The 26086-nt window shown below is 42.0% G+C and overlaps 2 protein-coding genes across 10 annotated transcripts in view; one reads left to right on the forward strand and one right to left on the reverse strand.

Moving 5' to 3' along the window:
- GNE (glucosamine (UDP-N-acetyl)-2-epimerase/N-acetylmannosamine kinase) overlaps nucleotides 1-3621 on the forward strand; it is a 34875-nt gene extending 31254 nt beyond the window's left edge. For all 6 annotated transcript variants that reach the window (XM_075020956.1, XM_075020957.1, XM_075020958.1 and 3 more), the window contains one exon: nucleotides 309-3621. In XM_075020956.1, coding sequence (XP_074877057.1) covers nucleotides 309-544 — 236 coding nt within the window. In that variant the 3' untranslated portion in view covers nucleotides 545-3621. The remainder of the gene's footprint in view (nucleotides 1-308) is intronic.
- CLTA (clathrin light chain A) overlaps nucleotides 1-23410 on the reverse strand; it is a 69516-nt gene extending 46106 nt beyond the window's left edge. The window contains exons 1-7 of one of the 4 annotated variants that reach the window (XM_075020968.1): nucleotides 23041-23410; nucleotides 15652-15686; nucleotides 13650-13767; nucleotides 12584-12695; nucleotides 11112-11165; nucleotides 9823-9858; nucleotides 8332-8791 (exon numbers count right to left, since the gene is read on the reverse strand). In XM_075020968.1, coding sequence (XP_074877069.1) covers nucleotides 8620-8791; nucleotides 9823-9858; nucleotides 11112-11165; nucleotides 12584-12695; nucleotides 13650-13767; nucleotides 15652-15686; nucleotides 23041-23251 — 738 coding nt within the window. In that variant the 5' untranslated portion in view covers nucleotides 23252-23410 and the 3' untranslated portion in view covers nucleotides 8332-8619. Of the gene's footprint in view, nucleotides 1-8331; nucleotides 8792-9822; nucleotides 9859-11111; nucleotides 11166-12583; nucleotides 12696-13649; nucleotides 13768-15651; nucleotides 15687-23040 lie in introns of those variants that run through there. The other 3 variants (XM_075020969.1, XM_075020970.1, XM_075020972.1) reach the window with 3 other exon arrangements.
- Nucleotides 23411-26086: the final 2676 nt, after the last annotated feature.

Genomic DNA, 26086 nt, shown 5'->3' on the forward strand with positions numbered 1-26086 from the left:
GATGGTAAAGTAATGCTTTCCTATTTTCTCTTAGCTTACAAGTGTGGTAATGCATTGCTTTGTCTTTCACAGCCATATCATGGGATGATGCATTATAGTGCAATAAAATTGCCTTTTTTGTCTTCTACTTTTGAAAGAAAAATTAATGGCAAACTCATATTGACTGATAACGTAAACTCCAAACTGTCTGCCATATGGAATAGAATGCTTTTCTGACTGTCATTTGCTGCTAACAGACCTATTTCAACTACTGATGCCTGGACTGCTTTGAGTATTCTACTTAATTTCCTTTTACTTTACCTTTTCAGCTGGGACAGCATTAGGCCTTGGAGTTGTGAACATTCTGCACACCATGAACCCCTCTCTTGTTATCCTTTCTGGAGTTCTAGCTAGCCACTATGTTAATGCTGTCAAAGATGTGATAAATCGACAGGCTCTGTCCTCTGTTAAAACTGTGGATGTGGTGGTCTCAAATCTAGCAGATCCTGCTCTTCTTGGAGCTGCTAGCCTGGTACTGGATTATACTACACGTAGAATATACTAGGTACCTGGAAGAATTATAGAAAAGGACTATTCAAATTCCAAATGGGCGGAGGAAATACTTTGCCCCAAATCTTCCTTTGATGAGAGCAGCTGTTTAATCAGAATAGTGTTCTGAATAGTTAGTGACTACTTCAGCATTTCCTAATTGAGGTATTATCTTTTTGTACTTTTTCCTAAATTTCATCTGACTTCATAGGAACTAATGTGCAATTCTGTTGTGTTTAATCACCTCTGTTGGTAAGTCCATATGTTGTTTTAAGTGTGGCTGAATTATTTATGAGCATATCTTGATGTATGGTAGGGAATATGTGTATGGTGTGTCAAATTATAGCTAACACTTGGGGATCTGTATCTCATTTTGCATCTATGTGAAATGAGAAGTCTATAATGTGACCAGCTTTTCAGTTTCCAGGCTTCTACCCACAAAGTAAATATGATGTAATCACCAGGTAGTAATTTCAGTGGGTGGAAATGAGGGAAGTTGCTTCTACAATAAAAAGGCTGCATCTAGAAATTGTGGTTTGTGAAGGACTTGGTGGAGGCAGTTTTTTATTACATCACCTTTAGAGAGCAGAGTCCCATTTTTTAGAAGCTTTGCATATGAAGGAGAAAGACTGTGGTCTAGTGAGCTTAGAGCCTGCAGAGCAGTCCAAACAAACTGACAAGTGTAGCAGTGAGCATCTTTGTCTTCTGGCTACGGCCAACAGTAAATTACTTGAATTTTATTGTTTGGGGTTTTCTCAAGGGACTTCATCTGCCAGATTAGCAGAGGGGACTGTTTATTCTTTGGTAGTCAGATGTGGCACACCTGATCATAAAGACTCTTACCTCTGAAGAAAACTTTTCCACTGCAGAGTGAGATAATGCATCTCCTCAGCAGTTTTGGTAGCTGCAGGTACATTGTTCTTGTCCTGCATTCACCGTCAGCTCGCAGGATGAAAAGTCAAATCTGAGCCTCATCCTCACCTTCAAGACATTCAGAAGCCTGGGAGCAAAGTATGTCACATACCAATGAAGGCTTGCCTAGGTAAACCATGATTTATGTTTCTTTAACTAGTCCTTCTTGATATATAGCTCTGTCTTTTTATCCAGCTGCTTTTTAGCATACTTCCAAGATACTGTAGTAATAACTATTTGACACAAGGAAAAATGGGAAAACCAAACAGACCCACCTAACTGATCAGCTATCTCAGAAAGAAGATACCTGTGGAAGAACAGTCACAAGGCCATCCTCTGTCCCGCTTTTAATGGCCTATTTTGACATCTAACTAACTCGGCCATTGATAATATTTGCAGAAGCCCAGTAAAGTACTAGTACAGGGGAACAAAAGGGGCTATTTCCACACTCAACCTTTTCCAACCAAAATGAAATGGCCTTCTGCAATCACTGCCCTCTGCTGTACAATAATCTTGGACTGAATAGCTGTTAGTATAGTGAACCACACTACTGGCTAATTCTGGGCTATAATCTACACAAGTTGCCTTCACGTCATCCTCTCTTCTGCATGGAATGCTTACTGAGAACTCGCATCTTCATAGCAAATTTTACAACCACCACCAGATCTCCTTCTTGATGTCTCCAGCCTCTATACCGCAGTTTTTCTCAGAATCAGCAAATACTAGCTCTTAACCATTTGCAAAGTTGTAGGGGGCTTTATGTCACCAGGGGTTCTTAGTTCCTTTTCCCATGTGTCTGTTTCCTTGGTGATTCCCACTAAGTTTAGCAGTAGCTTCATGAGCAGGTCAAGGAGAAATGGACTTTGCTTTATGGTGATAGTAGCTCAGGTCAGAAGCAACAGTATTGAGGTTCTAACAGAGAGGAGCCCTGTCATTTGATCTTTCCATCCCATAGCATCACAGGGAATGCCTGACTAAAAGTGAGACCAGGCTTTTGCTTTCCAGACCTCCTGAAGCTCTGTATTTTTTATATCATCTCAGACTCCAGATACATTTTTCCCTAGCAGCCGAAAGGAGGGTACAGACATAGAGAAAACATGAAGACTAAAACACATTTGAAAAGTTTTACTCTAACGCTTAACATCTAGTCTTGTTAAGAAAATGGTTCTTCAGATGCTTTTGAAAATGTTTTTTTCTGTCAACCAGACGAGAACCTGCTGCATATGTGCAAATGGTGCCGAAGTCCTTGCAGTTTTCCAAGAAGTTTGTGGGCTTATAAAATCATAAAGAATAAAAAGCAAATTTAATAGCATAATAGTGATATTGTTTGTTTTTCCTTCCTCCCCTGTTCAGAAACCTGCCTTGCACTTCAGGCACTTCATTGCAGACCAGAGGTTTTATAGATACTAGCTCCCAATTGTATCCAATCTGAGGGGAGCAAACATCAGATATTCACAGAATATCTGCAGTGCTGTGCTATCTCGTTACTTGATGCTGGCCCTATGTCCTTTAGAGTAGCCCATACCATGAAAGTGAGGGGAAACCAGCTTCACTGGATATTTATAATGGTTATAAATCCATTACTGGGAGGGAACAAAGGGAGTAAAAACACACACCAACAGCTGAACTCTTTCCCCAGCTATTATCAGCATTTCAGAGCCTAAAGAAGCAGTGCATTCTCATTACCTGCATTCGCAGCATCAACTAATACTATCTGTTGTAGGAGGAGGTTTGGTTTTGCAGTGGGCCTGGTAAGTGCATGCAGCATCGTAACTGCTGAAGCCTTAGCAAGAATGGCACTGTCCTCCCTCTAAGCAGAACTGCATATGACACTCAAGAGCTTGGGCAGGAGGAGACCGCTCATGCACATGCCTGTGTATAATCAGCATTGCATGAGCAACCACCAGCAGTACTTAAACAGCAGAGTACCAAAAGGTTGGAAAGTGACTTAAAACTGGAGTTCTTAGTGCTGTAGCTTGTAATTCACATAACCAATGTAAGACCTCTGCCAGTCACTATATTGTATTGCTCCTCATCCTCGCATCTGGTGGAAAAAGCCTGCTCTGCCTAAGCTTAGGAACCCAAGCAGCCAGGACTTGGGACTGTGAGGCAGCCAGCTGAGTTTTGCTAGCTATCTTTTTACAGATCATTGCTGATGCTTTGCAAGCCACATAGCTAATCGGTACAGCATCAAGGTTTGGAATTTCTTTTTGGTCTTCTGAGCAGCAAGTTTAGTTATTCACTATTTTGAGTCTTTGATCTGCCATCCAGACGCTCAGAATTAAAAATGCCTCAGGCCTGTCCTTCCTTCATTTAAGTGTATCAAAATCGTCAGAAACTTGGACATACCACCAATGGAAGCAATGTCAAGTTTTTATCACAGAAACACATCTCAGACAGGAAGGTGCAGACAGAGTTTATAATTTGATCTCCATCAGTGAAATCTGATCACTGTGTCCCTTTCAAATGGTGTGGAGAGTTTACAGGCATTAGGGTAAAACACCTGGACTGTACAGCCCTTGGACTATTCCAGATAATTGTGTTTGATAAACCATTTTCTAAAGGCATATTAGAACTAGTGCTTTGGCAGCTGAAGTATAGGTGCTAAAGCCATGTATTTAGTACATTTGTTTTAGTCTGGCACAAAGCTATGTTTGTTTGCTTAAGCTGAAGGCAGATGCTTTGCACTGTGGGCATATAATATATTTTAGTAACAACTGAAAATGCCTGTGAGATTCTGAAGAAGACAGAGACAGCCAAATTTTTCTTAAGCCTGGCTTAAGTTTGTACATACAGTTGTAGCACTTCTCAGTTGGTTCATTTGGTAAGTTCACACAAAACAAGATCAAACCATATACTCTGCTGCAGTGCCCAAACCACCTACTGCTTGTACATTGCAATTTGGTATAAAATCAAAGACAACTGCTTTCTCAAATTGAGCAAAGCAATGAGAAGACAAGTAATACAGCTTCTGTCATAACTGAGGGAAGCTTTTGGGTTCACAGCTGTCCTTCTAACCTCAAACAGACATCGATTATATCCTTAACAAATCACAAATTACCATTAGGCTGTTACTGCTAGCCAAAAAAAGCTTTGCATGCTTGAAAGCACACATTTTTCTCCATTAGTCCAAAAAGAGAACACACCTCCACACCACTTTTGCCTTGCTTGTACTATTAGACCACCATTGCTGTAACTCTGTGTCTGCAGGTGTTCCAAATACTTCCAGCTTTTTTTGCATGAAGCACATTACACAGAAATTCTAAATGCAAATAAAGTGCCAAATTTGTGTTTAATTAAAGTGTATGAAGACAGCATTGAAAGAGAAATTTTGAAGAAATCTCCTGATTTTTTTCCAAAGGTTCCTTTATTTTTAATTTCAATTTCACAACCATGTGATAAGTATGGATACAGCACTTTTTAAAAAGCTAGTAGGATTTTACCTTATCCATACCTTATGTCTTAGGCCAGGTAAATTTCCTACACATGGTAACCAGCTGCAACCAGTAAACAGCCAGGTGAAGCAAGAGATTAAATGTGTGCTTGTGACTGTAGCCAAAGGCATTGCAACACTGTAATCATACATAATTGTCAGTGAAACTTGCATTACTGATGCAAGACTAATTAAACACTCCCCAGTTCAACAGTGTTGAGTAGCCCACCCTTTGTGGGACCAGAACATACCACATGGACCATCCCCTACAAAGTCAGACCACAAAGGCCTGGGTTGTCAGTAACCTTGTAACATCTGAGGATCCTGCAGATACCCTGCAGCCCCAGGCACACCATGACCCAGTGCCACAGCATGCTGCTGCAGCACAACAGTTCTGCAGAGGAACAAGCTTGCCCACATGACAGTTTCTGCTGGAGGAATTCTTTTCTGGCAAAGATGACACCCATCTTGTCCATTCTAAAACACAAGCCAGTAAACTGTATGTTCCATCTTTACCAGCTGCTCAGAAAAAAATAAATCAGCAAGAAACAAGCAAGCCATAGCATGTTGGTTTATGGCTACTTAAAACTGTTACCCACATTCCTCAGGCTTAGAGGATGAAGGTGCAACACTGTAATTTTCTAAGGAACCCATGATCTTCTCTCCACCCCCCTTCTCAACACTATTATCATTTCAGACTGGCTGGGTGCTGGCTGCCACCTAATCACAAGCTAAACAAATTAAGTTCTATACCAGGATGTATTCAGCAGGAGTCTGCAGCTTCTCTCAATGCTGCATGAGATCTTTGTGCATATGCACCTGGAGTTTTGTTTGAAGGATAAGAAGTGTCCAGGGTTTTTTCCAGATTGCACTAACTCAGTTTTCTGCATCAGCTACATGTTATGGAGATAAGCAGCATCAGTGGGAAGTTAAGGCCAGTAGACAGGAATGAGTATGCTCAACTAGGCCAGAAGCAGAGAATTGTCACATGAAGTCACAAAACTGACAGATGCTGACTCTGAAGGAAGCAAGTCAGTGTTCAGAAGCACAGACAAGGGCTCCAACTGGCCCAGATAAAGCTGAGGATTCTTTTGCTCAGTGCCACAAGGTCTAAATATCTAAAATAATTCTCAGACACAAAGTCTGAGCACCAGTGAGGCCACACCTGGAGTGCTGGGTTCAGTTCTGGGCTCCCCAGTACAAGAAAGACATGGACATGCTGGAGAGAGTCCAACAAAGGGCCACAAAGATCATTAAGCAACTAGAGCATCTCTTCTATGAGGACAGGCTGGGAGAGCTGGGATTGTTCAGCCTGGAAAAGAAAAGGCTCAGAGGGATCTTATCAATGTATATAGAAGGGAGGGTGCAAAGAAGACAGAGCCAGGCTCTATTAAGTGGTGCCCAGTGACAGGACCAGAGGCAGCAGGCATAAACTGAAACACAGGAGGTTCCTCCCGAACATCAGGAAACACTTCTTAACCATGAAGGTGACTGAGCACTGGCACTGGTTGCCCAAAGAGATGGTAGTCTCTCTCCTTGGAGACATTCAAAAGCTGACTGGATGTGGTCCTGGAAAACCAGCTCTAATTGGCCCTGCTTGAGCAGGGGTGATTGGACCAGATGACCTCCAGAGGTCCCTTCCGACCTCAGCCTTTCTGTGATTCTGCAACAGCACTGATACAGGAGGTAGGAGGGAGCCAGTGAGCTAGCATGCTTGAATATAAAATTAAGGCAGAAGACAGAATCTACAAAATCTCAGCACAAGATCTAGGAGGTAACCAAAACCCAAAGAGCTGCTTAAGTGTTCCAGCTAGATGGTATACACAAGAGAACTGGAGACACACGGTTAGCCCCTGCAAACCCAGCTTATAAAACACTGCTTTAACTTTTGTAACATTGCTTTCACCTTGAATTTGAGAGTCTTTGCCCATTTTCTTGGATTGCAGCTCAAAACCATGCCCTTAGCACAGATAAAATGTCCTATGAGATAGGACAGTGTCTTGATTAATCAGTTCCATAACTCAGTGTGCAGGAACCCCTCTAATCTGATCTTTCAAATTCCAGAAAATTGAAATTAACATTTTAAACATTGTGTATTTAATGCAGTGGAGTTTTCTTTATTGAATTATCAAACCATTTTAGAAGCCTTTGTTTGCAGAGCTTTGGGATGACTAGAAGAAAGGAAGTTTCCAGTCAAAGTGCATGCCTAATTGGGCAAGGCTACCATTGAGTATCACTATTCTATGGACTTGCTTTGTGCTTCAGTCCTATTAAACTCACCTGTGGTATCCCTGTGCAGTTCAGAAAATATTTTCCTGCTTTAATCTTCCATGGAATTAAGCTTCCAGACCTGTAGTCTACTTTCATTTTCATCACCATGTATCAGTAGCTTGTGAATACACTTGCAAACATGGGAATAGCTCCAATCACTACAGACAACAGTAAAGTACACCTTAACTATTGAAGCCCAACTGGCAACCATTTGTTCAATATCTTATTCACCAATGGGACACAGCTGCTAGTAAGACAGTTGCCATGCAACAACTTCATGAGCATTAGTAAGTTTTAATCTGCATCGGCAGCCCTCTTCAAGCTGCTTGGACTAACCTTCCAGCTTGTACACAAAAGGTATTAAAGCAATTCTGCTACACACTAGTTAAGCCACTGTATCTTTGATAAAATGGTAAAATAATGTATGAGACTGAACAGACTATTCTTACAAGAAAGACAGTTAAGGTAAGTCTTACCAAAGCAAGGCTAGAATACAGCCCCTTTGAATGCTGGGTGAGATTAGAGAGCCAAGGAGGCAGCAGAACAGAGATTTTCTGGATCAGTTTGTTTCAAATTCAACCACCTTGGCAGACAGAGCTCCAACCCAGTAGATGAGCAGCAGTAAGAGCAAGTCTTCCCTTCTTTCCAAATCTCCAGTCCACCACGCTGGTGGAAGAAAGCATCTGCAAGACTTAGTAAGGACAAGGATGCAGATCAAACACACCCAGAAAGCCTCTGCACAACAGGACTTTGCATATGAAGCCAGCGTTGACTACATGGCAAATAGAATATGCAGCAGAATATCAAAGGCTTTAACTACTCAGTGCCCTGTAATGTATTTCTAGCCTAAGATCTGCAGCTGGAGTGACAGCAGAAAACCAGAGAACTGCTTACCTTCAGAAGGCAGTGTCCTCAGTTCCACTGGAAGTGAGGTAAGCTCCTTAAGCCTGCTGTTCCAGTTTCCTAGAGCTTCTATCTTGTGTGATAAATTGGATAGGGAAGCAGTTTTGAAACTAAAGGTCTCAAGAGCTTATAGAGACAAACAGGACAGCCTCTCAAGAGACCAGGAACATTGCTGGCTGGTCAGTCACTAGCAAGGTGAAATCATTAGCAATTAAGAGAAATGTTTGCTCACACTGAATTCAAACACCCCTTGTCAAAAGGGAGAAGGAGACTTTCTTAATTAATCCAAAGTCAACACATTTTTCTGTTTAACAGATCTTTAATATCAGTAATGTCGGAAGTGACATCTCAGTGCACATAGCACAGAGACTACAGTTTTGGAGGTTCTCCCATTTCAGACACAGAAAGGAAACATGAGGAAGAACATGCAATCAAACAATGATCAGCTCTAGATACATCATGAGGTTTGGTCCAAAAAAAAACATTGAAACAATTAATCCAATTACTGCAAACATAGCTTCTCTGAGTAAGGTTAAGATATTGCATTTGTAGTGTTTCCATTGCGCTCTCCTTCAGCGAACCAGAGGAACCTGCTTGAGTGAGATGAGAACTGAACGCATGCGGGACACATCTTTTGCCTGCTTACTAGACTTGGGATTAAAGTCACAGAGCTGAGCCACACGTTCCCACTCAGTGCCTGGAAAAATGTCTTCTGCATCATTCACAAAGGCTTCTTCAGCTGCCCTAAAAGCAATGCAATGCACCTTGCGTTAATGCCCAACATATAAGGCACTTCCTCCCTCTTACAGGATGCAGTTTCTTTCAGCATGTTTCATAAATGTGACTTGACAGCTGCTTGTGAACATTATGGCTACTTAAGCTCCCACTGCCCCAACCCTGGAGATGAAAGTAGGTTGCAGTAGTATGCTATGCACAAGCAGTGTAGAGGATTGCTCTGTAAAATGTTGGAATACAGGTGTTTGGTTTTAAGAATAGTTATTGAGTCTTTGCCTAAGGAGTCACCACACAAACTTCTAGGAAGTCAAATACTCCTACATAGGCATTTTATTTATGGAGAAATGCCCAAGTCTTAACTAGCCTCTGCCACTTCATGGCTTCTGTTGGACACTTGCCAACTGGAAATTTACAACTCCCTGCAAGCATGTCTTAAAACAGATTCCATTTGAGGATTTAAATCAGCCCGAAGGCCTACAGGCCATCATAAAACTATCTGCTGATGATTCCCAATGCAGTAGTGAAGCAGCATGAATCAAAAGGAATTTAAGTCATTAATCACATGCTTGTGGGTGCTATAGACTAAAGCATGTCTTGGCAGAGGAGATGACTTGTTTGAGGTCAGCTCACAGGATAAACACATTTCCCCTGCTCTCCCCTGAGGAGACTCTAAGGAGGCTTTGTATATGATGTACAGGTTAGTGCCAGTGGCTTCCCAGCTGTATCATTTTGGCATTGCTATGCTGCCAACAGCATTGCTTTAATAGAGGGATAACACTGCAGCATCTGGTTTACATGAACTGTGGGGCTTTGGGAGCCGCCTGAGTGCAAGAGCAGTAAGCATCAAGAGATCAAACCAAATCCATCTACTCCAACAAGCAGTACAGAAAAAGCAGTGAAGATGACTCTCCCATGAGGGTTCAGCACTGTTCACAGGGATGGTAAAGTTACAGACACCACTGAAGACAAGGGTCACTACAACACTGCTACTTTATGCAACATGACGCTTTTAAGGGGCAGTGAAGATTTTTTTACTTAACTGTTCTAGGCTGTAGCAAGGATGATTTATGTTTGTGCTTAAAGGTGAAGAGAAGAAAAGAAACAAGGAGAGAAAGTTTAAGTCAGATACAGAAAATGAGAATGAGTTTAATGCAGATGATCAGCTAGCTGAGCATGCACTAGTAGCTTAGCCTACATTCAGGAAACAGGCTGCCAGTTTCATTCTGCAGCACTTAAACTGCACATTTGCATTGGATATATGAAAATAAGGGGTTTATTTGAAAAAAAAAAATCTATCAAAATCAACTCCAAAAGACTTCAGAAAAGTCAACCACCACCTGTAAATCCATCATTTCACAAGTCTTTGTTTACATCCATCTACAGTTAGGTAAAATTCCACACTGGACCTTCAATATTAATACACTCAAAGCCACGCCATGGCTCACCAATACACCTTCTAAAGGTGTCACCTCAGAATATGTGACATGGCCACACTCAATTCAAGTCTACAAATTAAGGAAAGAAATTAAGAAACAAGAACAAGCCAATGAACACTGCAATCCTTCCACCCCACAGAACCTAGCATACTCTTTGGGGCTTGAAAGTCATGGCTATATTCTCGTTGATCTATTAGGCTGGCAAAATGTCTACACAGAGCTCCTCCTAAATGTTCTCCCAGCAGCTAATGCTGATTTTCCAATACCACCCTCTTGTACTTTTCATCTGTTCTCTAACAGCATCCTAATTCTATATGCACACACCTCTTCTACCCTGTTTTATAGCAGGTGATTCCCTTCTACCTTCCTTGGCTTGTGGAGCTTTATGTGCAAGCTTTGCTTGAATATTTTTCTGATTATGTAGGCAAATGAACATCAATCAGGAGCTCAATGCATACTACAGAGAATGCACAGTTAGACATTGTGCTTCTCTGTAGAAGTGACTAGGACTAAATACAGCACCCATGTGAGACTGCAGACGCTAACCCCCATACCCAGCAAAGCATCTTGCTAAGCAGTGTTCACTGGCCTGAAAACAACTGTAAACCCCTACACCTAAAGGATACTGAAGTCATTACCAAAATTCTAGTGCGATGTATACTACATGACTTAATCTGAAAGTGCTGGACGTTGTGCAGTGTATGGGATCCTTACAGGAAAACTGTACTTAATACTGCAGATCAGAGTCAGTCTAAAAAGTAAAAGCTATTCACTTTTATTAGCTTATACTGCCCTGAAATATTCAGAAGTTACCTTCAGGCATTCAGCACTATTTCTGATCCTCCTCATTACCTAGGTGACTAGCAAACAGAATTAGTAGTTAAGCAACATACACATAACCAATCACATCAGCGAAGGGTTGTTTGTAGAAAGCTTCATCTGCCACCCTAGGTAGCAAGTAGTCCAACAGGCAGGCAAGCAGGCAGGAGAAAAGAGATAAGGATGAGAAGTATGGAACACAGCTGAAGGCAGTTTTAACAAGCACATTAGCCTTGTATCACCTAGGCTTACTGTAACAGGAAAGCAGCTACCACATGGAATGTATCAATTAAGCCACTGCCTCAGAGGGGCAACACAAAAGCTCTGCTACATCCTAGAAGTTTGGACCAGCTAGTTTAGGACTGGATTCCCAGTGTTAGCATTAGGCTACTTCCAGTGGACAGAAACTACCATTAGGAGAGAGATCTCACCAGGCTGATGAGAATGCCAAACACTCCTTCTGCACAACAGTTGTGAAATGCACCCTGCTCCAGAATGCATACCCTGCACTCCAACACTGGCCACAATAAAAAGCTAGGGGGTTTATCATGAGCTCTGGCCCCCAACTAGAAGAGTGCCAATCCTGTTTCCCTTTCTTGGCCCAACCAAAAGACTGTACCTCAGTAAAGGAAGTGTCAAATCTGTAATTCTGTAGGAAGTATAGGCTCCTTTCTTCCTTTAGTAAGAAGTAGAGTCTACCTAGGACTCTACTTACTCAAGACGAACCTGCTGGCCATTTTGATAAGAAAACTGGTGTTTCAAAAAAACAACTCATCTCAAAGTCTGTGGGTTCCCAAAGTATAAAGCAGCCCTGACGATAACCTGGACAGAATTACACTGGCAACCCTAGGTCAGAAGTAGAGATCTAAGTAGTATTAAGTCAGTACTATCACATTTACCTTTATGTAGCTTGTAGTCAAAATTCCAAAGGGAACCTCTAAGAAAGTGTAAGAGCTTACTAAACCAGCAGCCTAGTCATTAGTTTCTGCCCCAGGGCCCATAATTAGTGAATTCAAACCCAACATAGACACAAGTCATCATTTAGTTCTCTAGCAGAACTGAGCCAGGTTATTTCTCAAACACTTCCAAAAGCAGCAGCCAAAGTTTTTAAGATATCTAATGAAATAACTTTTAGCAAAGACTAACTAGAAGGCCACTTCCATGTGTTCCAAAGACAGCAAGTAAGATTGCTAGTCTCAAGGTAGGTAATTACAGTCACTGAAGACCTGTGCAGTAGAAGCATGCAAACAAGTGGGTAGATTAAAACTTTTTCTGGCCACATTCAAACTTTGTGTCTTAAGGAATCTTCAGCAATTCTGGTTCCTTATCTTAATGCTTTCTGTTGCTATTCTTGGACATTTAATCTAGATTCTAAAAAAATTTAAAAAGATAGTCTACCACTGGAGACCCATTTCTTAGTAGGAGAGGTTACTCTAATGATCTGAAGGACTAGTGCCTTAGGACATACTAGAAGTATTCTAACCTCCCTCCCCCATTACTTTCATATCCAGTACCACAACTCTTCAGATGCTTGGAGAAACCTTACCTGTTGCTGGCTTTTGTTTTCTGGAGCTTTTCATCTTGCCTTGCATACCACTCCTCCAACTCCTTTATTGCTTTCTCCTTCCATTCTGCTTCCTGCTTCCGTGAGTTGGCATCTGAAGATTTAAGAATTGATCTGTCAGTCATGTTTGTTGCAGCTGGATCTTGCTAACATTTCAGCTGATGGCTCAGGGTGCACTCTAGTACAAGACAGTTGCTTGATCTACTCAGGTAAGGGTTAGGAGTTTTCCTGATTTAGGCCATGAGAACTCTTAAATATCATGAACATTCAGAGGATTAGCTAAACAGAATGCCTGTGCTGCATAACTGGGACAGTCCACTTCAGTTTAGGGTAGGTTGGCCTGCAAACTGTTCAGAAACAGAAACAGTCATCTTGCTATGCTAGTGCTAGAACAAAGCTCAGTAAAGCCTCTGTGCTTAGACAAAGTTAGCCTGGTACTCGACATGTATCTGCTGTAACTAGCCCAGAAGAGGAGCAACAGGCTCAGCTCTATCCAGATTCACATTGTACAGAAGATTCTGTCCTAACAGTTTCAAGCAAAGCCTCCTCCCTAATGTAAGTGGAAAGCATACCAGTTTGTAGGCTCTTAGAAGCTGTCCACAGGTAGGCATCACTGCATTTGACAACAGTATTTATTTTAGTTACTAGTACATTACTTAATTTAGCTATTAGATTAAGATCCATGTGACAGACAGCCTCAGCAATTACAAAATGAGCAATCTTTATCCTTTGAAAAAAGTGCTGATGACCACGGTATTTATTCACTCTTTTCTACTGATAAAAGCTGTTCATTTTCTGTCAGCTTATTTGCAAGTAAAGGGCAGGCCATATGAATACTCTTAAGGTTCAGAAAGCCACTTGCTTGCCAATTCCTACACCAGTATTAAGTCTGCTTACTGGAAGACTAATCCAGACTTGCTGCTCAAACTCAAGAAGCATGTTAGATTCCCAAGAGCCAGAAGCCATGGTTGAGAATTCTGCTGCTTAAGAAGCTGCCACCAAGTTACTCACAAGAAAGAACACTACAGCAACAAACACCCCCCCTTACCAAGTTGCTCCAGACGCTCCTTTTGTTCCTCTCTCCACTTACGAATACTCTCCGGTTCTGACTGCAGTCGATCTGCTTGGGATATGGCAGCATAGGAGTCTATTGGACCATTACTCTCCTTAAAGGGAAGGAACAGTAATGTCATTTATACATGACAACTGAATATTTCAGATAACTGCCTGCAAGCTACATAAAATTAGACTATTTGAACTAAGCACATAACACACTTCCACCATTACCATGAAAAACGTCTTGCCCCAAACTACAGCAGGATTGAAGCAAATTAATTCAGGACTGCCTTAGCAATCAATGATCAAACACAAATTCAAGCTGACTGGGAAGTCAAACTGTGCCAGAGCTCTATGCCTGAAGAAGGCAGAAGACAATGCCTAGCACCTCACTATGCAGTTGTAGGCCTAGAGAACATCCAGTTAATTTCACCTTAATATTTGCTGTGAAAGTATTTTTATTTTTTTACCATTTCGTGCATAGGAGTTTAAAACATTCTCTGTAACTTATTTGTCTACTTCAGAGACATTTGCAAACTGAACTGATACTAAAAGCCAATGTCCTTTAAAGATATTACAGAATTTGGGTTGCTGTGTGCAGCTTAGAACACAAGGGGTATTTCACCATTTAAGCATCAAAACAGTGTGAGTACTAGCATACTTTTTACTATACAATAGCTTAAAGACTTGCAATGAAAAAGGCTATGACAATACACCAGATTCGCAAAGCTAATGAATATTGTGCTATTTACTACAGAGGATACTCCAAGTCCAACAACTTTTATTGATTCACCCTACTATTAACAGACCTAAGAAATACCACTCCTGACAGTACCACATAGATTGCAGCTGACAACAGATTCAGCTGCATCTTGCCCCTCTTTGGACCTCCTGTAGCCCTCAATGAAGGAATAATGCAAAGAAAAGGAGCTAGGATGGTGCAACAGCACCAGGTTTCACTTTCAATTGAACCCAAAATGAATTGGCCAATTGCAGGGCCAAACTAGTTACAGGTAGCTAAAACAACAGTTATATATAGTCCATTCAGTCTATTCTTCCTTATTAAGATGAGGTTCTATCAACCAAAGCAGCTGGTCACTTAGAATTGCAAACAGAAAATCAAGATATTTCATCTACCTTCTGTTGTATAAGGAAGGAAAAAGGGCCAGTAAGACACCTTTTCCCATCAATCTCACAGCAATGGTGAGAATATAAAAATTTTAGCAGCAGTGAAAGCTGTTTGTGTCTCCACAAAGCTCACTGTTCACTTAAAACTCTATGGAGAAGTAGCTCATATGCTGCCCCGTTCCCAAGCATTCATTTAATCAGGGCTATCCAGCCAAATATGATACCAGGCCATGACAAATGCCTTAACCAAGCTGGTGTGAAATTCAGTTACAACACAGGGATTGCCTCATGCCTCATTCCTCTCTGACACTAATAAAGCAAGTATCTCCTCCTTCCTTCATTACCATGGCTGACGTAACATGGTTTCATACTATGATCGAGCTATTTAGCCAGCAGCTTAATTTCATGCAACTTTTATATCCCTAAGTAGTGTATAATGTTTTCAGTCAGCTCCTTGTAAGACCAATCCTGGTAAGACAACCAGGATGCAAGAATTATCCTTAAAGAATAAGTAATTCAGAAAACTTGGCTTTAAACTAGGTAGTCAGAGGATGCTTTCAGCTTATTAGCCAGTGGCAAGTCAACACTAAGTCATACAACAGAGCCTGTCAGTCTGCTTACAGTGGTTATGTCCTATTAAGTCATAATTCAAAATGGACTGCTGCTTTAAGCTGCCTCTAAGTTCAGAGGAGGGGCATATTAAGAGCATTAACAGCTTTATGAGATAAGCTACCAGAATAGAAGTTCCTCCTCAGAGGTGAGATAAAAGTACATTAGAGACAAGAAATGGGAAGTATTAGTCTAGATTAAGGTAAAGTTCTCAGAGTAGAACAGCACATTCTAAGTATGGAATACTTCTGTCTTACCTGATAGACGTCTCCATTAACCACTCCAACAGCACCTGTAAAGAAGTGACTGTAGTTTAGCCATTTGAGAAAAGACAGAACAGCCAGATTTACTGATTTCAGTAAATTGTATGGAAAGCTTTACTAGAGTATCTAATGTGGAGTTATGCAAAGAGTGTTACTTGATACCCTGCAGGGTCACCTCCTTATGTCTGCACTTTACCAGATAGGCACAAGAAAGCAAGTGAGCCATTATTCTGCAGAACCAGTAATATAAGTTCATTTCTTCATCTTGAGATCATGCTTCAGACTACACAAACAGCAGAGCTGATACTGCTGAGAAGCTGCTACAGACAGTGTTCTAAAGTTACTGCCACTTTCTCCTCCCTGTCTTAGAAGGTGACTACTCAATAACCGTTCAGAAGTTAAGAAGCATGACTTTCACAGTTTTAGTCTCTACCTGAAAGATTAACAATCCTGCAGCTAACACTTAGTAATTCTTATCCTAGTTTGGTTACCTCCTAATTCCTAATCAGCTCAAAAGATATAGCTAACATTCCTAGCAAAGTCACCTTTCTGCTACCTTCTGTGATGACATGTTTGATAGCTTCCCACTTCAGCTGCAGCCTTACTCCCACTGAAGTGACACTGGCAATAGAGCCTCAGGAACAGGATCATCTAGGAATCTTTGCCACAGAACCCTAAAATTTCACCTTATTGAAACACAGCCATAGGGAACATATGTCAGTTGTGAGACAAACATTTGAGTTTGTGAAACTATTTAGATCTCCAGACTATGCAAAACATACAAAGATTTTCCAGAACTTCTAAATCTCAGCAAGGCATCTCTCTGGAACAGTGCTAAGTAACATCTGCCTGTGTGATATAACAAGTCATGTTACTACCTTTGTCTCACCCATAATGCCACCATGGATAAACTTATCACACAGAAGTGTTTCCACCATGTTAATATGCTCTTCAATGAAAGAAGATACTGTACCAAAGTCACACAATAGTAAGCAGAAAATCAAGTTATTTTGCACCACCTTCTTAAATAAGATAGATAATTCACCTAAAACCAAGAGCACTGTGCTGTGGTATCCGCTATTTCTTCGTGGCTATGTATGCCCCAGTTTCACACAAGCAGTGTTAATGGCACACAGGAAGCTCTTCATACTCCTTTATCAGGGAACTAGGCAAGTATTAAGTCCGTATCACTGAGCTCTGAATAGCAATCATTAACTGTATTAGGTAGAGGACTGTAAAGTCATCAGTTCAAACGTGGTAGTTAAGTTGGAAGATACTAGTCTCCAAGAATATTGTTACTAACTTCAGTAGGGGAAGACTCAAGTTAACAAAAACTAGCTTTTCAGTTATGAGAACCTCATATTTTATAACTAGACTCCTATATCTGAAAGGTTGTAGCTACTTTGTTTAATTGCTACTCCTCTGCAAGTTACAGGAGCTAGAAAGAACTGGTTTGAGAGGCACGTAAAGCTAACAACTTCTGTCTGCTTCACAGCAGCTACCCTGCACATCACTTAACATCAATCTGGATGCTCCCTCAAAGCGCATTTGTAGACATCACTGCACATACACTGACTTGGGCAGTTACAGCTACAATTAACAGTTCTACTAAATAGGCTTATGAAGACTAAAGCCCACAAAGAAAACATGCCTACACTCCACTGTTCTTCAATTTAAGTCCATCTGCACCACAGACGCATGCCTGCAGCTGTTCACCTTCTTTTGACAGGGCTGGAATTAAAGCAAAGCCAGGGACTATAACTCATATTGACATTAACAGCTTGAATAAGCCAGCTGCCCACTCTGTTTACTTTGGAAGAGCAGAGAGCAATTCACACATTCAGACAATCAAACTGCAGACATAAGTTTATTGCTAGAACACCCAAGAGAGGCTAGCCTTTAAACATATGTAATTCTCACCTCCAGAAGGAAGGCAGTTGTTTCATGACAGAGACTCCTTGGGTAGCACTGACTCACCACTTAGGTGAGAGGGCTAGTAAGTCTTGAATATTCTTCCAAGAACTGTGATAATATGATTAAGTTTTTTTGTTACACCAAAAAACATTCATTAAGGTCTTCACTACTCAGGCTGGTAGTCTGCTGAGGTAAAAGGAACACCACCATTGCTGAGGGCTGCAGCCGAGATAAAACAGATGTGTTTGTCTTAGGGATGCTTTTCTTCTGCATAGAGACAGCCACTAACTGGCACAGAGATAGGTGTTTCCAGAGGGCACCCACATCAGAAGCATTAAAGATGTTAAAACAAACTTCCCATCTGTTTTGAGCTCCCTGGAACTGTGTTTAAGATGCAGTCAGCATGCTGACTGAGCATATTGCAAGTAGAAAAGGAAATGGCACTGTACCAGTATGCTGTCATATGGAAGGAAGTATGCTAACCAGAACAAGACCAATAGTCAAACATTCTTTCATTTCAGCTCTCCAGTCTCAGTGTTTGTGTAATTCAGTATGAAGTCTAGAAAAACTATCTGCTTGCCAGCCTTCATATCAGTAATCAATGCTAGTTGTGTATCAGATTTCTTTGTCCACAGATACATGTAATTTAATGCCCAACTTCCCACAGAAAAAGCCTAAATACTGTTACTGCTATCTATCATCATGTTTTTATTGGCCATGAACAATAAGAGCTCTCTACTGGCTTCAGAATCCATCCAATTCTATCACAGTATTGCACCTTGAAGGTCCTGAAGTTAACACTGCACACTTAGAACGATTCTAGTTAGTAATGATCCATATTCCTTGGTGTTTGCTTCTGAACTTAAGGTAGAGCTTTATTTCTAAGGATACTGTTAGAAAGAACACATCCAAACATCTACATTTCTGTAACACAACCTGACAATAAGTAATAATGAACTTCCACCCAGCAACCCATATAGTTTTTAGAGTCTGGAAGGGTTCAGAGAAGATAAGCCCTATCAGCTACCTTGCATTCACAGGAGAGAAATAACAGCCAAGCTTGGCAGAAACAGACAGCTAGAATCAGTGCCCTCCACATATACTACAGCTTACAAAAGAAAGGGCTGGGTAGCTTGAAGATAAATACAACAGTTTTGTCACTTCAGTCCTACAAGTCAACATATAGCTTCAGAGGCATATCACAATGATGATCAACTACTCTCAGGGCAACTACCTGCATTAATACTAGACTCAGTACTACTTGGCATAAAAGGAAGTTTGCTTAACCTTGGTCACTAGCCTCTCTGAAAGTCTTACCTCAATGCAAAAGACAACAGCTATCAGAACAGTCAGAGGGAGCTCTCTTTTTGAAGAGGTAGCTCTTCTAACACAAGTCCAACAGTTTAACACATGGATTAGTTTCTCCTCAGGTCTTCCTACCCAGCTATGCTTTGGAAAATATCCTTATGCAGGAGAAATGGAGAAATGAACTTCAATATGACCATTCATAAAAGTACTTTTATGACCTACTTTCAACATCTCTTTTAAACAATAAGTACTCTACTTCTTCATTGCTACTTTGAGTGAACCTGTAGCAATAGTTAAAGCAACAGAAGAACATAACGAAGTTTAATATATTCTGGCATAAGGTTAAGTAACTTCATCACTCAAGGCCTAGTTTCCTATCCTTTTTCCCTTGGGCACAGATCATGCTTCCACTTCACCTATGTCTCATCCACAAGAGGATGAGAAAGAAGAAATCTTCTCCAAAGTTTTTGTTTAGATAGTTATGCAAGAAACTGAGGCAGAAATAGGTTTCTAGCTATAACTCATTCTCACACCTGTGTGCAAAATAAAGGCAAGCAGGTCAGGAAGAGTGCTTCTTTCCTGTGTTTTAGTTCTAACCTGCTGTCATACCAAAACTCATTAGAATTCCCTTATTTTTAATATATTAAATAGGCTAGTACTAGAGCACATCTTCCTCTCTCTGCAATAATGCTGTGCCATAAAAGCTTCTGTAATTTCCCAATAGATATAGTATTCTCTTGTAAACAGAAAAATAGTTTTTTCTGCCATGAGCTTTATAATAATGCAATACCACCACAAGACAGCACATACAAGTTAAATAGATACCATCCCTTTATTATACCTTTCTTAGTCCTACCTTATGGTGTTCTGAAGCCTCAAGATACTGATTGCATAGCAAAACCCAGAACCATAGCCATTCAAATGATTAAGAAAAAATATCAATAGTCACAAACAAGTTAACTCTTTTTGTCTGTGGTGCTAACTAGAGCAGACAGGAAGAAAACAATTCTTTCCTAAATAATTTTCAAGTAAGTTGATAATCAGTCCCTGAAAGGCTATTAAATGTGGTTTATGGACAAACTACCAAGCACAGTTAAGTTTCTTAATTGCTAGAAAGGCTCCTGAGCCTCTTCAGAAGTTGGAGAAACCTCATTCATTCAAGTTCATATAAAAATGACAGAGCTTGAAACTGTGAAGGCAGTGTTTGAGACTAGACAGCCTACATTAAATCTGTGCGTATTTCCATGATTGTTAACATATAAAACTGCTTGTCTTTGAATGTAATTCTCCATAAGAAGCTACCTGACAAGCTGTCACAAGGTTTTTGTATTGACATAGAGGTTCTAGAAGCCACACACTTCAACCTGAATTCACTCTCTCCTGCTCAGAGGACATAGCAAGTCAACTGCTATAACCTGAAGACCTAGTACAGTCAGACTGGAGAGAATTGAAGAATTTTGAGTGTGAACAAATGCAGGCATTGATTTATCACCAAAATCTCATAAAAGACCAAGTTACTAATAACTAGGCAACAGCACTGTATTACTTGATTTATACAGTCCCTCCTGTTTTCTGAGTGAGACACATGAGCTTGATGACATTCTACCATTCCCCCCACACTCACCCAGTATCCACCATGACTACAATTAACAGAAATATACACTAATATCAGGTTTTTGATATTGATATTAATAGTTCATGGAGTTCACTACTGTCCATGTATTTGTCTAATCTTTTTTTTAAGAGGCTGCAATTTAAAAACTGTTTGTTGTGTGAGACACCATGTTTCTTACAAATGTATTTCAGGAACTTGGTGACTCCTCCTCACAATATTTGAAGTTAAGATCCTCAAACTTCAGTTGAGAGCTACCTGAGTTATGACTTTTGGCCCAGTCTTTAGAAAGAAAACTTATCCAACAGACCTGTAAATAAGGAGTTCAAAAAGGTTACAGTTAAAAAAAGTAAATCCACAAATCCCTAATCACAATGCTTACAGATTTACATAAGAATTTGTATTATTTCAAGAATAAATTTGCATCCACCTATTTAACATAATTACATAATTAACATAATTACATAACAGTTTAATGAACTAATATGGACTAGAGCTGTCTGCTATTTGTTAGGATACCAATGAGATAAGAAATCTCAAACACAAATGGCAACAGAAGTCATTAGATCATTTGTCATCATGCCTGAACCACTACATTTTGCACTATTGCAGTCCGCACTTTTTAACAAGGAGGGAGCAAGTACAGGCTCTGACAGTCAACAAATGGATGTTCTGCTAAAAAATGGGACTACCAGAAGTCCACAAGCACAACCTGCTATGCCTATTTAACAGGCCAGAGAATAAATGCAATCCCAGTGCATACAAGCAAGGCAGATGACATACAGATCACTTCTAGACTTCCCAGATCCTTAATCATATTACCATATTCATTATTTTATGACCTTCCTTCTAGAGAAAATTCTCCAATAACAGTCTTGCATTCCATAAGTCAACTTGCGTGTCTTGAGAAAAAAAAACTCTTGAAAAGCAGCTGAAGAACTACTTTTACATATCAAGCCAATCCAGAAGTATTTAACAAGTTGACTTTTTGACAAGGAATCACTCTGCAACAGCCACATTGCATGCATGTAGAGATGGTACAGATCTAGTTGGTTCTAGCACCTTGTGAGAAAGGCTGATGTCAGAACTTTCTCCAAAGAAATTAGTCCTCAAAGAGCTACTTTAATGTTCCAGAGTCTGTTTGGAATGTAAAGACCATATAAGGCATAATGCTTGTCTGAGGCTTCAGAAAGTAAGAGGGGAAGTGTCCACTGTGTCTGTTTCTGCACTATACATAGAATACGGAAGTCAAGTTACATCTGATATCAAAACAGGATAGTGTTCTGATAACGATTAGCCTCATTTCTAGTGCCTGAGCAAGTTACTCCACTGTAAACACCATTTTTACAGGAAGTATGTAGTCTGTATGTTTTGAACTTCATGAATGAGCTGACTCTAAGGGCTGCACTACCACTAAATAAGCATTGGAAGCAGCAGGTCTCCATTACTCAGTTTATCTAGTTTGGCTTTATTCCAAGAGATACTATGATCCTGCACACTCATACATAAGATATGCCAGTAATTTCAGAAATCAGGTTACATGGTGAAGACTTAATTCTAAAGATGTTCCAAGACTGAACTGGGGAGCAAAGTTATTCAACTTAGCCTGAAGAGTGGCATCTTCCTGAAGTGACAAAGGAATGTCACATGAGAGCAAATATATTCCTATGGACCCAGTGACAAGTATAAGTAAAGTCTTCCAAGAGCTTTGAAACTTCAGTTAAGTGCAGCACCATCCTACATTCACAACTCCTTTCCACTTAGACTTCCACTAAAAAACCTAAACCTTTTGTAAGCAGAAGCGTTCATTCAGAGCTGCTTTAGCTACTGTTAGACTAACTGAAAACACACTAAACTCCAGTTCCCAACATACATAGCCACCCTCCTCTAAATCTAACGGGGTTCTGCAGTGCCAGTTTTCTCACATTCAGTACAAAGGTGACCAAGGAACAAAGGCTAGAGGCTTAGTAAAAGTAAACATTAGCTCAACTGCTAGCATACTTTAAGACTAGGATCGCTGCCACTGAAGACAGAAACACAAGTGGCAGGACACAACATACTGACTTATTCTGGTTTCAGTGGATCTTCGTTTCAGGCTGGCTCCTGGATTAGAAAGGGATCAGTGTTCCTCAGCAGTGTTCTCGACAGGCTACGCTTCGGCAAGCCTGGGCACCCAGGCGTCTTTAGGAGATATAAACACCACCCCATCTGAGGGAGCAGAGAGATAACTTACACGAGGCAGAACACACCCAGGACGACCTAGGCAGCATGCCTGCACGGCCCGGACCTGACCCCGGGACCATCCCCGGGCAGGCAGGCCCGGCTCACAGGCAGCATGTGCTCCGGACAGAAAGCCGAGGCGGGGGCCCCGCCAGCACTGCCACCTCCCGGTCACGGGGCCTCCGAGGGAGAAGGGAAGCAGCGAAGCCCCGCCAGGCCGAGACCGCTCTCCTCCCCGCCCCACCCGCCGGGCGCCGCGCCTCCCCTCGCGGGGCCCCCCTGCCCGGGGAGGGACGGCGGAGCGGGGCCCGCCACCCCTCCGCGCGTACCCGAGTCGGGGCCCTCCGGAGCCTGCAGCGCCGACGGCACCTCGCCGCTGTCCAGGATACTGTAGCCCTCGTCGTTCTCGATGCCCGCGATCTCGTTCTCCTGCTGCGCCAGGAAAGCGGCGGCAGGATCCTCCTCGGCGCCGTCCAGCGCCCCGTTATCGACGGCCGCCATCGGCTGCTGCTGACTACCGAAGAGCTCCAGGTCGGCCATAGGGACGGGAGGCGGCGGAGGCGGCGGAGGCGGCGGAGGCGGCGGAGGCGGCGGAGGCGGCGGAGGCGGCGGAGGCGGCGGAGGCGGCGGAGGCGGCGGAGGCGGCGGAGGCGGCGGGTCGTGAGCAGCTGCAGCTTCCGCACCTGCGCCTACGCCAGAAAACAGCGCGGAAGGGGAGGGCGCCCAGCCTATGCCAATGAGAGTCGAGCACCGCCCAGCCGTACAGCCACTCAGCGAGCGGCGGCGGGGCTAACGGGACTCTCCGCGTGATGCCTTGGCCTCGAGCCCACCAGCGCCAAGAGCGCGGTGGGGAGCGGGAGAAGGCGGGGCGCCGGCGGCGGGGCGGGGCGGGGCGGCGGGCCGGCAGTCCAGCCCCTTTCACGTCCCCACAGACGTTGGCGCGTGGAGCAGTTGGGTGGCGGCGGGCGCCAGTGGGCGACCACGCCGTGGGGCCCGGCCTGGGCCCCCGCCTCTTGCGCACGCAGCGGTCGGCTCGGCGGGCCCGTTCGGTACCGACAGGCCCGTGCTCCCGCCTCGGGCAGCGAGCAGCATTTGCCCAGCGGCAGGGACTGACTGTCCGTCGCCTTTCTGTCGCCACCCGGTTAAGTGAAGGCGTGCTGGCTTCCTGCCAAAGGGCGTGCACGGCTCTTGAATCTAGTGCAGACGAGATACTGACCCGGTGTAAAGGGCAGTGCCAGCCCAACGTTGCGCCATCGGCCTCTTGGAGGCAAATCTCAACCTGCAGAATAAGTCAGTAAAAACTTCAGCTGTGTTCTGTTCCGATTTTGGGGGGTTTCTCTCTGGTAATGGGAAGCTTAAATTACTGTAATTTCAAGTACCATATATTGGCAAAAGTTTATTTGAAGGGCAGTGACTTCTGATAACATGCAGGTTTTTTTACAAAGTTATTCCATCAGTTTCTGCATCTGGTTTATCATACAGAGCTGCAAATCGTTTATTGGCACAGTGGAGAGTAAGGGGAGGGAAAAATGATGCAGAAAAGAAAAAATTATGCTAGCAGCTCTTAAGTTAGCGCAGTTGCTGCAGGAGGTACTTGTTAAACTCCACTTACATGTTGCCTATAAGTCTGTGTGTATGTTTCATGGTATGTTAGAGGTATGCCATCCAGGCTTACCTTATAATCCTTTCAAGCCTCTTTCAGAAGGTGACCAAATTCAGAGGAAAGTGTAACTCTGCAAGTCAGTTGTTCCCTATGTGAATTTAATAGTGCGAGATAAAACACATGGTGAGTTACACATTCTTCCCTACTGTTAACATCATTTGCTAAGGAAAAAAGAGCAAGCAAACTCATGACAGGTGACAGAAAGCTGACTTCACCTCATGTGCCTGGTTTCTCCTGTGAAAACTCAGAATCTGGCACAGCAGGAGGCTAGACTTCCCTGAATTTTGTCTTCTAGGAGAAACACAGCAAGGTTATTTATTTTAGATAAACTCCAGCAGCCACAGGAAAACTAAAGAATTAAGAAAAACAGCAGTAAGCAGACCCATAATTCACAAGAGGAGACTATAAAAATGAAACATTATCATGAAGTGTATGCCATGCTCTCACAGAAACTCAATGACTTTGTCCCAGAATTTCTTCTAACAACTCCTGTGTGCATTTTCAGCGCTCTTCTTTCCTTCATGTAAACAAAAGTGGAGTATCTCACTGCTTCCCTTTAACTGTGAATAGTGAATTTTGGAAGACAACCTAGTAACTTCCGCTTTTGCTCTTCTACTGCCTCAGCCCTGTGGGGGATTTCTGATGACTTAATGCCACAAACACAAATAGAATATTGTGATTTAAAATGAAAAGCAAATCTGGTTAAATGCATGTCTTAAACTTGCAGAATAGGGACAAAGGCATATGAAATATAAGCAGAATTACAAACTTGCAAATGGCCCAAGAAAATTGTCATCTGTGTTCCATCTCTCCACAGTCATCTGTGCTCCTTTTCTAAAGGCAGATGTCACTGCTTAGAGACCACTACAAAACATAAGAGTAGTAGCCCTCATAATTCATATACAGTGGCTTGTTGATGTGTCACATTGAGGAGAAGAGTTTATTACAGGAATATTACGTGAATAAACCTTCATGGAAAGACTAAAGGGCAATCAGACTAGAGGAGACTTTCAGGGTGGTTCTGTTTCTCTCCATTCTTTGAAAGAGGATGACATATAATTCCAATTTCTAAATGTATGGAGATCTGTTTTAAAAGTAGTTTAAAAAGATGTTTTCAAACATTTACAAAAATATGGGATTGCAGTTCTGCACTTCCAACATTAGGGAAATCATTGCAACAGAGTAGTGGGATTTTTACTGACTCCTTCAGAATGTTTTTGATTTAAGAAATTAAATATTTAGTAGAACAGATGTTTCCAGAGGAGAAAATTTAAATGCAAGTCTTTCCAACTCTCCGGAAGCATGCAGATGAGAAAGGCATTATACAACTGACATCTGGACATGAACCACATCTCAGGAAATCTCCCTGACTAGAACCTCATTGCACAAAAGCCAACAGTTAACAGCAATTAGAAGGCGATAGCACATAATGACTAGGGTCTGGTCCAGGTCCACTGAAATCAATTCAGAGGTTCCCCCGAGCTGCTGATGGCTAGGGACTTTCAAGCTATAGACAGAAGTTAGCAAAAACTAGCTTTTCAGTTATGAGAACCTCATATTTTATAACTAGACTCCTATATCTGAAAGGTTGTAGCTACTTTGTTTAATTGCTACTCCTCTGCAAGTTACAGGAGCTAGAAAGAACTGGTTTGAGAGGCACGTAAAGCTAACAACTTCTGTCTGCTTCACAGCAGCTACCCTGCACATCACTT

This window comes from Buteo buteo, chromosome Z, assembly GCF_964188355.1.
Source record: "Buteo buteo chromosome Z, bButBut1.hap1.1, whole genome shotgun sequence".
Lineage (NCBI taxonomy): Eukaryota > Metazoa > Chordata > Aves > Accipitriformes > Accipitridae > Buteo > Buteo buteo.